General features: G+C 41.6%; 1 protein-coding gene across 1 annotated transcript in view; it reads right to left on the bottom strand.

Moving 5' to 3' along the window:
* The window catches only part of LOC109373467 (two pore calcium channel protein 1-like), a 40,797-nt gene that overhangs the window by 15,353 nt on the left and 8,770 nt on the right, over positions 1-16,674 (bottom strand). Inside the window, 7 exon segments of the mRNA XM_019627270.1 lie at positions 897-1,023; positions 2,279-2,380; positions 2,584-2,702; positions 2,798-2,914; positions 6,615-6,743; positions 9,092-9,206; positions 10,214-10,305. Of these exon segments, the coding sequence (XP_019482815.1) occupies positions 897-1,023; positions 2,279-2,380; positions 2,584-2,702; positions 2,798-2,914; positions 6,615-6,743; positions 9,092-9,206; positions 10,214-10,305 (801 nt within the window).

The raw sequence follows: 16,674 nt of genomic DNA on the forward strand, positions 1-16,674 counted from the left end.
AGAGAGGAAGTCAGAGTACGGGGTCTCCAGTAGGCCTTGCCTTGGGATCAGGGGCAGTTAGGTTGCGCACAGTGCATAGACTTCTTAGGACTTGGACAGGCCAGACCCCTTCATAGGCCTATTTGGCAAAATCTCAGACTCTGACCTACCACCTGCTTCTTCTTGGTGCAAACATTAAGTTCTCCTCAACTTTCCACTTGCTCTCAGTGATAACATCCCCAAACAATGACAATTTCAGAAAAGAACCAAAGGATCAAAAGCCCAAAGCCTATTTCATCCTTAAGGAAAATCATCCTTTATTGAAAGGCTTTTCTGTGCAACTAGTTTTACAATATGAGAAAACACCCAGCCTGAGATAATTGCCTATGGTGGCAGTGGAGGGCGGGTGGGCAGGTGAAATGGCTGAGGTGTCCTGGGGGATCCTGGGCTGCAAATAAATATCCTTCACCCCAAGTACTCGGGAGCCTCTGTCCACCCAACACCTCCAGGAATTCTCCAGATATAATGAAACAAGCAGGTACTAGGGCAGAAGCTGCTGGCTGTAAGAAGGTTCTGCTTCTGTTGGCAGGAGAAAAGGAGTTGGAAGCTTGGAGAATCCCCACAACCCCTGATCCTACACAAAACATTTCAAGGAGCCACAAGTTCTCTGATATGTTAAGAGCAGGAGCAAAGCCAGGACCCGCCATTGCACACAGTGCTCAGGCACTGTCAGACCCATCACAGAGACCGGGAAAGAACCACCCACTGAGCAGCACAGAACAAGACACCAAGTAAGACTTCAGATTCACCAAAGCAAAGAGACAAGAAACTTTCAAATATTTAACAAACGCACTTGCCAACCTCCCTGCCACTGTGCCCAGCCCAGTTGCCTTTCCCGTCCCTGACATGCATGATACCTTCAAGTGCTTCCTGTAATTGTTGTAGATCACAGCCAGAAAGACGGACATGAAGATGTAGGTATTGATGATGATGTAAGTTATAAAGTACAGAGAATACCACCAATTGAATTCATAGGCAGGCATCCTAGAAGGAAACAATTATGTTTCATGGTTTTTCATACCATAGGTCCACACTGAATAAAAGGCTGAGCTGAGGTGACAACACACATGGACAAAAGAGGCACAGGAAAACCACTTACTCTAACACTCCCCCATATGGTGTGATGGGGCCCCAAAGCCACACCATCTCTCAGGTAAACAGCTCGCTACAACCCTGCCTTCTGCAATTCTTAGCACCTTATAGAGGTGCCAACTTTCAACACAGGCAGGACCTTGGGGATCCCCCATCCCATTCCCTCCCTTCATCATGAGAAAATCAAGGCCTAGTAAGGAGAGTGACTTGCCCAGAAACACAGTGGGAACCTGAAGGGTGGCTCAGGGTTATACTCAAGGCTCTGTAGGGACACCAGGCTGCCTTGCTTAGGATCCTGATAATTTTCTATCCACATTGACACAATGTGAATGAAAGGGGCACCATTGATAATCATGCCAGCACAAGAGTCATAAGTCAGGATGCATGCTCACTCCATCTTCGACGGAGACTGGCTTTCCTACAGGAGGGGATGTTGGGGTGCCAGCACGTGGCAGCCCAGGTCTGAGAAGGTCCAAGAGAACTCAAGGAGGGCCAGACTTGATCTTGCTCATGTTGGCCAGAGTCAAGCCCAAGAGTGAGCAACAAGGAAGAACAAGTTGAAATGATGATCCTCCCCCAGAGGGCAGGACTGCACAAGACGGGATTGCATTTGTAGTGAGAGCTCTGTCCACACTCCAGACCTGAAGAGGTGTCTACAAAGCGTGGCACCATTTGATAATCCTACCATGAACAAGGTAAACACATAATGAGAAGGACATTAGAATGTCTACATGTGTGCAAAACTGGCATTTCGGTAGACACATCTACGAATCTCTACATTTCTTTCCTGTTTCTTTTAGCCAGAAACTACATCATTGCTCAGGAGAACAAGCCATGATCTCTTTAAAAAGATGGCTCAGGTGTTTACATTCAAGACTCAAAGAAAAGTGCAGAATAGAGAACGAGCTCAAATATTTAACAGTTGTATCCCAAGTGATATGTCCTATTGCTGTGAGTCTAAAAAAAAATTCATCTAAATTTAATTTTAAATAGAGAAGCTATGCTATCATTAGTGAAAAAATGTTGTATTCTTCAAAAATGTTTACAATGAATATGAATCAACAGCCCTAGGAGACAGGCGCTTTTAACAAAGTGAATTCTGTTTCGGTAACAGAGGTCCGTGTATGTGAATTGGGGAGGCACGCACATGACATCAGGGCTGTTTGCGGTGGTGACCAGTACGTAGAGCTCAAACACTATTTCCAGGATGTTCGTGAAGTAGGGCAATCCTTCCACGGTTTTAAGTCCTCTAAAGGGGAACCAAAAACACAAAGTGAAAAACTGCACACATAAATGAAGTTGTAGTTTTTGATACATTTTTCCACTTTCAAGCATACTAGGGGAGTGTCTGAAGGAGGAAGATAGTGTAGGGTGACAGTATTCTGCCACCAACAGGCTGAACCCAAACCTGGGAGAACTCACAGGCGGAAGCTCCCTGAGCGGCATGCTCACCTGTCCCCAAAGAGCTTCAAGCCCATAAGGGAGAAGATGAGCACACTGAACATAAACAGGAGGAAGACGTAGAGGATATCGGGCAAAGTGTTCCGGATGCTGCGGAAAGTCCTTCGGATCTGTGAAGACAAAATTCCATTTCACTGATAAACAACCAGCCAGTTTTCTGCAAAAACAAAACCAAGTCCCTGTGAGTCATAAATCCCATCCTTACCTGACGACTTTCAGGGAAGTTAATTAGGAAGACTGGCCTTAAAGCCCTTGACCAGCGCACGCTGTGGATACCTGCAGCTTTCAGGGACCCGTAGGTGATCAGATCAATCAAGGTCAGCTGTGAGACACAGGACAGTGATGTCAGTGCTGCACTGCAGGAGGGCAGAGCGAGTGACCATGTGGATGCCTGTTCACTGACCCGGAAGAGGGCTCACAGACATCACAGAAAACAGCAAGTTTCATAAACAGTACGATTGATTCCAGCTTTATAGTAGAACATTAATAGCCACTTCCATTTGCACCTTTATGTGTGCCATGGAGCATAATAAACACCATCCACAGATGATTCCATTTTATCCTCGTCACATCCATCACATGGGCACTATTCCTAGATGGTGACACTTGAAGCCCAGAGAGGGTGAGTACATGGCCCTGGTCACAGAACTAATAAGGGACAGGTGGGACTGGAACCCAGGCAGTGTGACATCAGAGCCCTGCTGTGGCCATCACTGTGATGCGTCCCCACACTGCTGCCTGCTTCACTTTAACTTTCCTTCAGTTTTCACGCATAAGACAGAGGCTATCTAGCCTAAAGATAATACCTTCTAGAATATAAAACATCCTTGATCCTGATTAATGCCAGGTTTGTGATCACCTGAGGACAGGGCAAGAGAAGAACCCAGGGGAGGGAAGCCAGCAGTGTGTGGGGGCAGCAGGCAGCTGGGCACTGGAGTGAGCGGACCCTGTGAAACCTTTGCAGGACAGGGGAGCCGGAGCGCTCACAGTCTGTGGGGCTCGCAGACATTTTGAGCAAGGGAAGAAAGGGATCTGCAGTGTGCTTCTGAAGAACTAATCCAGGAGCCGTGTCTAAAATGCATGAACCAGACGTTACTCTGAGTAATATTTGTACTGATATATCCCCTTGGGCAAGGGAAATAAAAGAAAAAAAAACATATGGGATTACATCAAACTTAAAAGTTTTTTCACAGCAAAGGAAATGACCAACAAATAAAACAAAAAAGCAGCTTACTGAATGGGAGAAGATATTTGTCAATGATATATCTGCTAAGGGGTTAATATCCACAATTTATAAAACACTCATTCAACTCAACACCAAAAAAAACCAAAAACAAAAACAACACAATTAAAAAATGGGTAGAGGATATGAAAATAAATTTCTCTAAAGAGGACATACAGATGGCCAACAGGCATATGAAAAAATGTTCAGCCTCACTAATCATTAGAGAAATGCAAATAAAAACCACAATAAGATACCACCTCACTCCGGTCAGAATGGCCATCATCAATAAATCAACCAACAACAAGTGCTGAGGAGGTTGTGGAGAAAAGGTAACCCTGGTGCACTGTTGGTGGGGCTGCAGATTGGTGCAGCCATTATGGAAATCAGGTATCTCAAAAAACTGAAAATGGAACTAACTACCTTATGACCCAGCAATTCCACTCTTAGGTATCTATCCAGAGAAACCCAAGATGCTAATTGGAAAAAAATATATGCACTCTTATGTTCACTGCAGCACTATTTACAATAGCCAAGACTTGGAAACAACCAAAATTCCCATTGGTAGATGACTGGATTAAGAAACTGTGGTACATTTATACAATGGAGTATTACTCAGCTGTAAAGAAGAATGAGATCTTACCATTTGCAATGATATGGATGGACCTAGAGAACATCATGTTAAGTGAAATAAGTCGGAGAAAGACAAATACTATATGATTTCACTTATATGTAGAATCTAAAAAACTGAATGAACGAGCAAAGTAAACAGAAGTAGTCTCAGAGATATAGAGGCACAACTGATGGTTGCTAGTTGGGAGGGGGGTAGGGATAAGAGGGAAGGGGAAGAGATTAGAAACCATAAATTGGTAACTATAATATTGCCACAGGGACATGAAAGACAGTTTGGGGAATATAATTAATAATGTTGTAAATATTTTGTAGGGTGTCAGATGGTCACATGTCTTGTTAGGGAGACCACTTCATGGATGGTGTAGAGGCTTGACCATTGCACTGTACACCTGAAGCTGATGCTGAGTAATATTGTATGTCAACTATAATTTTATATATATATATATATATATATATATATATATATATATATATATATATAGCCATGGGATGTGGAGTATAGTGTGGGGAGTGGAGTCGGTGGAATTGTAATAGATATGTATAATATCGGGGGCTGGGGGAAGTGGTGGATTGGGGGAGGGGTGTTGTCACTTTGTGAGGGGTGAAAAGTATAACTATTGCATTGTTTTGTGCACCTGAAACTAATTTAAAAAAAATAAAAATAAAAATAAAAAAATAAAGAAAATGCATGGAACAGGGATCTGAGGTTGAAGTGACCACAGCAGGTCCCGAAAGGGGTGATACAAGTCCGAACCATGCTGTGGGAGCAGAATGGCATGCAGCAGAGAGCAGGTGATGGCCAAATCAGAGACCACCGCCACGGGCCAAATCGCAGAACAGGGAGCAGGGGGCTACAGAGGAAGCTGTGCAGGAGTCACCCAGCGGGGTGGGGAGGCTGAGAGAACAGGCAGGAGGGGGAGGCTTGGTGAGGAGGACTTGGCACTGGGTGATGGAGGACAAAGTCAAACAGCCAGGGGAGTTGTGGGGAGGAAGAGGGTGGGTTTGAGTTGAACCACTAATGTGGAAACGACTAGTCAGTTGTTGGCCATAGAGGAAAGCAACTCAGAGGGGGAACCAGGATCAGCTACAACATGGGGACCCCTACCCACCACGTGTTCATGGAAGCTCTGAGAATGGATGTCCCCTTCCCTCAGGAAAAGAACATCAAGTGAAAAGGGCAGGGGTGAGGGGACTGAGCCCCAGGTTAATTGGAAAGAAGTACGGTTCAGGCACGCGGGCCATGTGCTGACATGTCAGATATAAAGCACACTTAGCTGGCCACTGAGCTGGACTCTCTGCTCATTACAGCAGCATCTCAGAGTACATTGTCCTGCCTCACTTGGCATAGCTGCTTAGCATATATCCTTCCAGATTCTTCTATGAATCTATTAATGACCTTCCCTTTTTTCTTCTTAACAAAGATGCGATCCAACTATTGAACCCTGCTCTTTTGGCATAATAGATAACAAGCATCTCTCCTTAACAAAGACACACATGCTTTGACACCCTTTTAAAGGACTGTGCAGATGTGCCACATTTTATCTAACACATATATTGTAAGGAAGTGGCGTTGTTTCCAGTTTTCACTGAACAGCTCAGCCATGACCAATTTTGTGGCTAAAGCTTTGAGCACATCCTTCTTTCCTAAAGATCAGTTCCCACCAATAAGTCAGGTACGAGCGCACGCACATTTAAGGTTTTCAAAAGAACTGCCAACCCACCTTCCAGAATGACAGCTATTCCTCCCCCCAGTGGGGTAGAAGTGGGTCTGTTTTCTCTAGACATTGCTAACATTGTTTTACAGGCAAACATGTGTTATTTTATTATTGTATTCATATAAATTTCTTAATCAGTGAAGTTAATCATTTATTTTCATATCTACCAGTATTTATTTATTCTTTTATGAGTTGCCTTCACCTGCACATTTTTTCCATTGGAGTTTCTGCCATATTTCTTTTTCATTTGGAAGTGCTCTTAGTATGTTCAAATGTTCACACTGTCACATTTCACCCTATTAGCTTGCTCTCCAGCTGTGGTCTGCTTGCAGTTGTGCTGATGATGTTTGTACTGACGTCTGTCATTGATGCTTGATCAAGTTAAATGCATCAAGTCTTTCCAGTGTCTGCCTTGAGCCACACCTCTTAAAGGCACCATACTGAGCACTCACCACAATGGTTACCATGATGCAGATGTTCTTTGTATCCTTCCAGAAAACCATCTGATGAGTGACTTTTGCAAAATGTACAAGTCTCCCGAAGAACGCAGTCAGACAGAGTACTTCTGCTATTGAGGTCACCTGCACACAGAAAACAGAAACTAAACATAGCAGCCTGCCACCGGAGGCTCAGCTTTAGTTCTTTCACACGCTCCCTGTGCCACATGGATGCCACCTCTGAGAATTAGTGATGTCCCTTCATTTTACTGAAAGTTGCAGCAAAATTATTTGCTGGCTGGAATGATTTCTTCCTCTTAAAAGGAAACATGCCCTTGAGCCATGAATTCCAAGATCCAACCCACACGGCTTCCTGGGAGGGGCTGATTAAGCAGGCAGAGGCATCTCCTCAGACAAGAAGAGGTCAGGGATGGCAGAGGTAGGCGTCTTCTGTGCTCTCAACCCCCATGTTCACAATCATAACAGACATCTAGAAGTTCAGTCTCTCCAATGTTAAAATAACTCCCCAAAGATGTGTTTTGAAATGGTGGGTCATTCCTTAGGCATCACTGCCACTGCTGCCCTGCAGCCCATATTTAGCCAGTTGGAGGACAGAGTGGAGACCACTGAGACCAGTGCGAAGTGCTAACCGCCTCCTCCACAGGTTACATGTCACTCACTCCAAATTCCCTGCGGGAAGCTATTGATAGATTTCTAACCTGAGACTGCCACCCAGGCTTTGCCTGTGATTGTCAGGAGGCAGTAACTCCTCCTAGTGAGGATGTTTTCCTCCATCAATGGGGAGAAAAGAGTGGAAAAGTAGAAAGAGTTGAGGAAAGGGGCAACCTGACTTAGGCCATGAAGACAGGTCTGGGGTGAGGGCTGGAGGGAATGGACTCCCTAATGGACAGGGAAGAAGTGGCTGGCTCTGGGCCCTGAGAGCAGCAGGTGACACAGTCCTCTTACCCCTACTCTAGCCTTCATGGGTCCTGGGCACCAATGTGGGCTGCAGCCCCTTGCCAACCTTCTAGCTCTCAGCCTGTTCGTTCTTTAGCTATAGAGATTCACTGTCAAGGCCAGGCTTGCAAAAGGGCTGGGGGCAATTCCAGGGCACCTCAGGGCGCCTCTGTACGAAATAAGATTTGCTTGGTAATGCTGTATGTGGGCCAAAGGCCCCCACCTCTATAACACATTTGATATTAGACACTTCAAGTGCAAATACTGGCCAAAGGAACACTATGCAACTGAGGCAGGCATCCCAAAGCTGTATGTGACCAATAACAAACAGAGGGGTGTGGACTCAGGAAGAGAGAAAGGGACTGAGGAGATGACCCTGTGAAATTGTGCCCTTGGCCTGGGTGGGCTGGTGCTGGGAAGGAACTGATCCCACCCAGGTCTGGGAATGCACAGCTTTTCAGACTCTGTGTTTGTTTTACAGTCACTGGGCTAAAAGTTTTCTATCCAAAGAATTCATTAATTGTGGAATCCTGGTCACATGGAAGTGACCCCCATTGAGCCATATTTCCAGTTTCTGCCCACTAGGGCAATGTCCTCCTGTGTTGACTTAGGGCTTGGGCATCTGATGGGCTCTGGACAATGGGATGGATATCAGCAAGTATGATGCAAACAGAGGCTGACGGTGCTTGTACCTGGAATGCTCCTCCTTGGACCCCCCACCCACTGGGAGAAGCCTCAGCCATGCGGAGTGGCCATGTAGAAGGGAACAGGGCATGCTGGTCCCCAGTTCCAGCCAGGTGAGCTCCTAGCTGACAGCCAGCAGCACCTGCCAACCTCCAGAGACGTACAGAGCTTCCCCATGTCTACCAGCCCTGCCAACGGCACGTAAGGAGAAAATCTGCCTAGTTGAGGCCAGGCACTCACAGAATCATGGAAGATAATAAAACCCTGTTCTTTAAAGCTAGGGGTTGATGTACTTTATCTGTTAAAGGACCTGATAGTAAGCATTTTAGGCTTTGTAAGTCATACGGTCTCTGTCACAACTACTCTTAGAAGTGTAAGCAGTATTGAGTCAGGAATTAACATGAGGAGGACATCAATTTATTATTTAGACCCATCTTGGATAGCTGGTTAATTTGATATGTCAGTTAAAATAATTTGTGATCAGCTACCAAGCACCAATATTCTATGATTTATGACTATGAAAAAACATGGAAATGTGACAAAAACAAAAAGTCACATATCATACTATGTTACCACACTGTCTATTTGTCATTAAATAAGTATGCTTCTCAAATATCAGTTGTATATCCAATCCATCCTTGTGTGCATAGAAGAGAAAAACCTTCCACTCATTCTACACGCCTCATGATTGAAGCATCAACTCAGAGAAGAGGCAGAATTCTCCCAACCCCCAGCAATAAAAATAAAACCAATTTAACATTTACTGAAATGTGAAAAAAAAGGAAGGAAAAGACACGGGGCCCAACTCATGTATGAACAGGTGTGGTTAGCCACCGGTTCCTGACACTTACCAGGAAAGGCAGTGGGAACAATGCAGGTTCCTCAAAGAGCGCGAGAGAAAGGTTGACACAAATGAAGAAGTACGTGGCTCCACGCATCGTCCAGTGGTTGTAAAAATAGTAAAGTCTGCAGAGAAAAAGAATAAAGGTGGTTATAAACAAGGAACAGGCGTTAAAAGGCAATTTAGCTTCCCAAGACTAACAGTGGATGAAATACACAGCGATGGCTCTGTGCTCGTTTCCCTTGAATCAAGGGAGCAAGGGGCCATGTATAATCAAGTGCACACTACGATAGGCTAAAGAAAAAAATCAGGAATATTATCATACCTCAAAGCACATTTCCTGAACAGGGTCAAGCTAGGATTAGTATGCTATTCATGGGGCAGTTGTGACAATAAGAGAGAGCTTTTAGAGAACTCTGACCAGTGCCTGATATGAGCAAACCCTCAGCCACAGTGATCTATAATTGTGTGGCATGGTAGCCCAACTGGTTTATAATGTGATCACCCCATCTCGATGTGGGAGACTCAGAGAGATCCCGCAGTGACACTGTCTCTTTTTGGGGGCACAGTTCCCCCAACCTGCTGGATAGCATCCAGGGGTGAAGCATGTGCTGCTTTTAAAGGCACTGGTGCTCAGCCCTGATGATTAGAAAAGTTTTTTCCTTATTCTGAGCCAAATTCTTGGTCTTATTCAACCCTTAGTGGCTGAGGGAGAAAAAAACTGAATTATCATGAAAAGAACAAATGTACATATTGTATTAAAAGGCATCAGAAAAAAAACAAACCACAAAAAACAAGTCTTTTCACTTAGGCAGCTCTCAGAGGACACCGAAGTCTAAGAGGAAATGATGATACGTTGTTAACTTGGACGCCCTACCTCCTGTCCTGGGTGTTATTCTTTTCCTCATTTATCCATCCTTAATATATTTATTGAATGCTTCCCTACACATAAGGCACCATGCTCTATTACTTAAAAAAAAAAAGCATTGGATTTTATCCAAATCTGTGTGTCATACCTTATATACTTTTCAAAATATGTGTGGAAATGATGTGTTCAATTCAGGTTTGACTTCAAGAATATTAAGTGCTGAAGGACAGATGGTTTAATGTGACAGTCGAACACTTTAATTACCTGATGGCCTGAGGGGATGTTTCAAATGGAACATTTCTGTTGTACTGGGCATCAGAAACATAGGCAGCTGCCAGGAGAAGGTCCTGCTCCTCCTGGGGGGAATTCAGGGGAGAACGCAAGTCAGAGCACAAAAGGACACTATCGAGTATCAATGAAGACTCCCCTTCACCTCCTCTAACCCCACCCTAGTGGAGGTGACCAGCATTAACAGGACAACCACAGGCTCGCTTCACTTCCTTGAATTAAAATATCATCGTGCTCTTCCTGGGTGTCAGAGGAGAAAATGAAAATAAGAAAGCACTGAATGGTATACATACATGTACTTAAACGGTGTATTTATACATACATAGGGTTATGTATACAAATACACACACACACACAGACACAAATATATATATATACATATATATATATATATATATATANATATATATATATATATATATATATATATATATATATATATATATATATATATATATATATATATATATATATACACATACAAACACCAAATTCTATTTAGGCCACTTGATGGGTGGTTAGAAGCTTTCTCAAGGGTTATTTTGACAAGTCAATTATTGTCTTTCTCGATGACTTTTGAACTAAACTCCTTCCCAAGGTACGAACCCCACTCTATACATGTAATTTTAAAATAATAAAATTGTTTCCATATGATGTGAAGCTTACTTTTTCACTCAATATATTCTGGACTTTTTTTTATGGCAATATATATGAGGTCTGACAATTAAGCTCGCAAACTAGTTACAACGATGTTGCTAACCTTTTTTGATATCAGAGGGATTATTCAATATGAATTTGTACCAACTGGCCAAACAGTTAACAAAGTTTATTATTTGGAAGTGCTGAAAAGGTTGCCTGAAAAAGTTAGACAAAAATGACCTGAACTTTTCAACAACAACTCATGGCTGTTGCATCAGCTTACACAGCACTGTCTGTGAGGGAGTTTTTAGCCAGGAAACAAATAACTGTATTGGAACACCCTCACTAGTCACCTGAGCTGGCCCCCAATGACTTCTTTCTTTACCTGAAGATAAAGGAAATATTGAAAGGAAGGCATTTTGATGACATTCAGGACATCAAGGGTTATACGATGATAGCTCTGACGGCCATTCCAGAAAAGGAGTTCCAAAATTGCTTTGAAGGGAGCCGAGTGGCACATTGGTTAAGAGCTGGCTTGGGATTCCAGCTCTGAGCATCAGGGCCTGGTTCAGATCCCACATGAGAGCCAGAGATGCTGCTCCCTCTGGAGCTAAGATGGTAAAAAAAAGCTTGACCTGGAGCTGGGCTGCCATGAGTCGCTGGCTACAGCATAGGCTGCAGTGGAGCTGACTGGCAGCTGGCATGCACTTTTGTGAGCTGCCGTGAGCTACCGTGAGTGGCTGTCCAATGGCCAGCGAGCAACTGCTTCACCCAGGAAGAGCACAATGATAACATCAACATGGGCTAGTGAAGCAACGTCCTTGACAACTAGACTGAAGAACAAAAAGGACAGCAAATTCTCTGTTCCCCTTCCCCGATTCCCCAATGCTGTTCCTCTCCTCCAAATCCCCAATAAAATCTTTATTTAAAAAATTGCTTTGAAGGGTGGACTACGCACTGGTGTCAGTGCATAGCTTCCTAAGGAGAGTACTTCAAAGGTGACTATAGTGATATTCAGCAATGAGGTACATAGCACTTTTTCTAGGATGAGTTCACGAACATAACTGTCAGACTTCATATATAGATAGATCTACCCCATTCTTTTTAACAAATGCCTCTTCCTGTAAGTAGTTTCCCATTTTTTTTCTATTTTGAGCACAATTATATTGAGTATTTTAAAATGTATATATCTTCGTGCAATATGAGTGTTTTTGTAGGATAGAGTATGACTTGTAGATAAAAGGTATGTGAAATTTCTATTTTGATAGGTACTATCAGGGTCTCTCCCAACATTATACATTTTATATGCCTCAAAACCTTCCATGAGCATATGTTTTCCTGCTTCTCATCAACACTGATATGATCTAAAATAGTTGATGATATCCAGTCAGCCAAAGGAGCATCTTGAGATTTTAGTCTGCATTTCCTATTTGTGATGACCCACTTCTGATTCTGTCTAAAAGAGATAAAGAAGACATACAAAGAGACTAGCTATTTAGACCTTCCTATGTACTTTGGAAGGAAAAACAACCTGATTATCCAACTGATTACCAGAATTACCTCCTTAAAACATAGCACACCTTCCCATCTGGAAATCTGTTAATGTTCAAGCAAGTCAATTCTGAAAATGAATGAAGTGTTCAGAGATGTCCAAACATATTTAATTTTCACCTCAAACATCCATTGTAGATATTTATGGACATAGTAGAATTGTGTTTCCTACATTTATTTCATATTGCAACACTTAAAAAAAGGTAGTTATAGTACATTAAAAACACAAATATTAGTTATTAATACTAAATCTTTTAATAGACATTTCACCAAAGAAGATATATGGATGGCAAATAAGCACAAGATAAGATGCTTAACATTATTAGTTATTAGGGAAATGCAAATTTAAACCACAATGCGATACCACTACATATCCACTAACAATGACTAAAACTAAAGACTGACCATACCAAGTGTTGTCAAGGATGTGGAACAACTGGGGCTTACATACATTGCTGATGGGAATGGGAATGGTACATGTACTTTGGGAAACAGTTTGGTAGTTTCTTGCCATTCCACTCCCATGTATATGCTAAAGAGAAAGAAAGCATATGTCCATGCAAGATCTTATACATCCAACCCAAAACTGTGTCTTATGTTAGACATGTCATTCCACAGTTGCATTTGTACACACATTCATAGCAGCTTACTAGCTTAAAACTGGAAATGACCAAAATGTACACAAACAGGTGCATGGATAAACAAAATGTGACATATCTACACCATGAAATATTACTTAGCAATAGAAAGGAATGAATTACTGATAAACATAACAAAATGAATTGTGCTGAGTGAAAAAAGCCAACTTTTGCCCTCACCCCCAAAAAAGTATGCATTTATGATTGCATCTATATAAATCTCTAGAAAATGCAAACTAATCTATAGTGACAGAAACCAGATCCGTTGTCTGAGGACAGCAGGAGGAGGGGATAGAGAGAAAGACAGATTGCAAACAGGCACAAGGAAACTTTTTGAGGCTCACGGATATGTTCATTACCTGAAATGTGGTGTTAATATCATAGGATATTCAGATACTTTGAATCATCAAACTGTCCACTTTTAATAAGTGCAGTTTAATTTATATCAATTATAGCTCAATAAAGCTGTTAAAAATTGCCCAAAAAGAATAATAAATGTTTAGATTAAAAATTGATGTGGAACATCACAAATTAATTAACTGCTTTAAGAAACCATCACTTTTAGAGCCATGAATTCTCAGCGCTGGTATGGCACTTCTTAAAGGCAGCTTATTCAAACCTAAGGAGCACCATATAAATGTGTTAAACACTTACCACACATTTTTCTTTTGCACATATAAAACATATTTTAGAAGAAAGTCTGTTAATACTAATTTTTGTTTCAATTGAACATCTGGAACATTGAGGAACACCAGAGTTCCCCAGGATTTGTTTATATATCTATTTCAGGCAGAAAATACCTAGCATCGACAATTTTTTTTTCTAGTGAACACACACTCATTTACATTTCTGACATGTCTCCTCTGCAATCTCATCTGCTCTATCTTCTGGTCCTAGCTCTTTCCACGATCACATTTGTGTGCAACATCCAAGTCTAGCTCATTTCTTCCTCAGAAGTACTCTCAACAGACTTACTGCAATGAGCGTTCTCACTTGTATTAAGGCCTTTTGTATCTTCCCATAAAGCAAATAGTTTTCATCCAATGCAAGAACATGACTTATGTTATACATGCTGTTCCAAAGCTGCACATACTTTTCAAGTTTACATGGGAACCACTGCCTATGTATACCATGAAAATGGCACAGACCAAATTGCAGTTGTTTCCTGAGTTGCTTCAGGAAGGTGACTTCATACCTTGAGGTATAAGTGACTTCATACCTTGAAACAGCAGCTCCAGCCTATGGGAGGCACTGGTGACACAGTAAAATCACCTTTAGAGCTTTTGCTTTTAAGGTGCCCATTGCCCAGATGAACTGCACCAGAATCTCTGGGAGGTGGGACCCAAGATTGAGTTTTTAAAGTTCTCAGGTGATTCCAATGTATAGTCAGTATTGAAAAATCACTGGTTTAAATATGACTATATAATTATTGATTCTCTTATGTATGTGTTTTCAATTCATGATGACAATAATCAACTTCTCTTGATTTTATTTTTCTCCTCTTCTAGTAGCTGTGACATTTCCTTCCTTCTACCCAAGATTTAAAAATGTATTTAAGGAGAGTGATATCACAAAGATGACAACATAGGTTGATCCTAACTTTGCTCCCCTCATACGAATAACAACTATTCATGAATAAGACACCACTGAGGGAATCCTAGAATAGAGGGTGAAGCTGAAGCAACCCCTGTACCCAAGAGACCAAAACAGGCTGCATTAGAAGGGTCAGAGAAGCAGCTACACATTTACCATATTGTCCCTCATGGTAACCACAAGAGTAAGTCCTGTAGTATTTACACACACAAAAACGATAAAGAAGTCAAAGCATACTTATACCAAAAGCCATCAAAACACACAAACAGGCAGCAGGATACAAAACAAGGAAAAATTGACCTTCAAAACAATCAGAAAACAATGAACAAAATGGCGACAGTAAGTCTTTATCAATAATTACTTTAAACATAAACAAATTACATCTCCAATCAAAAGACAGAATAGTTGAGCTGATTTTTTAGAAATCCAAAAATATGCTGGCTATAAGAAACTCACTTTAGCCTCAAAAAAACATACAGACTGAGAGTGAAGGGATGGAAAAAGACACTTCAAGCAAATGGTAACAAAAAGAAAGCAGGTGTAGCTATACTTATATGAGACAAAATAGACTTCAAACTGAAAATAGTAAAAAGAGACAAACAAAGTCATTATATACTAATAAAGGGGTCACTATATCAGCAGGATATAATAACTATACATATTTATGCACCCAACATTGGAGCACCTAAATATATAAGGCAAAAACTAACACAGCTAAAAGGAGAAATAAACAGTCATACAATAATAGTTGGGGACTTTAATCCCCCACTCTCAGCAATGGCTAGATCATCCAAACAGAGAATCAATAAGGAAACAAAGGATTTCAACAACACACTAGATCAAATGAAACTAACAGACATGTACAGAGTATATTCTATCCAACAACAGCACAATACACATTTTTTGCAGATGCACATGGAACATTTTCTAGAATAGACCATATGTTTGGCCACAAAACAAGTCTTAGCAAATTCAGGAATATTGAAATTATACCAAATATCTTCTTTGACCACAATGGCATGGAACTAGAAATCAACAAGAGGAAAACTGGAAAATTCACAAACACATGGAAATTAACACTTTGATGAACAACCAATGGATCGAAGAAGAAATTAAAGGGGAAATAAAAAAGTTTCTTGAGACAGGTGAAATGGGAATACACGTACTTGAACTTATGGGACACAGCAAAAGTAGTTCTAAGAGGGAAATTCATAGCAAGAAATGCCTACATTAAGAAGTAAGGGGGTCAGCCAAGTGGCTCAGTTGGTTAAGAGCATGAGCTCTGAACAACAGGGTCCCCAGTTCAATTCCCACATGGGCCAGTGAGCTGCGCCTGAGCTAAGGTGCTGCTGAACTGGTGAGAGCCCGTGATCTTAACAGCAAGGTTGCAGGTTCGACTGCCTCATGGGATGGTGGACTATGCCTTTCTCCCCTCTCCCCACACCCCCACAACAAGATTGAATGTGGTGACTGGACTTGGAACTGAGCTTGCACCCTCCACACAACTAAGACTGAAGGACAACAACTTGACTTGGAGCTGATAGGTCCTGGAAAAACACAATGTTCCCCTTCCCTATTCCCCAATAAAAATCTTTAAAAAAAAAAGAAGAAAGCAAGATCCCAAATAAATAACCTAACTCTATGCCTTAAGGAACTAGAAAAAGAACAAACTGAATCCAAAATTAGCAGAAGAAAGAAAACAATAAAGACTGGAGCACAAATATTCAATACATGAAATAGAGGACAAAAACAGAATAGAAAAGATTAACCAAAATAAGAGTTGGTTCTTTGAAAAGATAAACAAAATTGACAAAGTCTTAGCTACACAAACCAAGGGGAAAAAAAAAAAGAAAGGACCCAAGTCAACAAAATTGTAAATGGGAAAAGAGACATTATAACTGATTCTACAGAAATTCAAAGATTCGTACGAGGTTACTATAAACCACCATATAACAACAAACTAGAAGAAATGGAAAAATTCTAGAAACATACAATTTACCAAGACTGAATCAGGAA

The sequence above is a fragment of the Hipposideros armiger genome, unplaced genomic scaffold, assembly GCF_001890085.2.
Source record: "Hipposideros armiger isolate ML-2016 unplaced genomic scaffold, ASM189008v1 scaffold_727, whole genome shotgun sequence".
NCBI classification, from domain to species: Eukaryota; Metazoa; Chordata; class Mammalia; order Chiroptera; family Hipposideridae; genus Hipposideros; species Hipposideros armiger.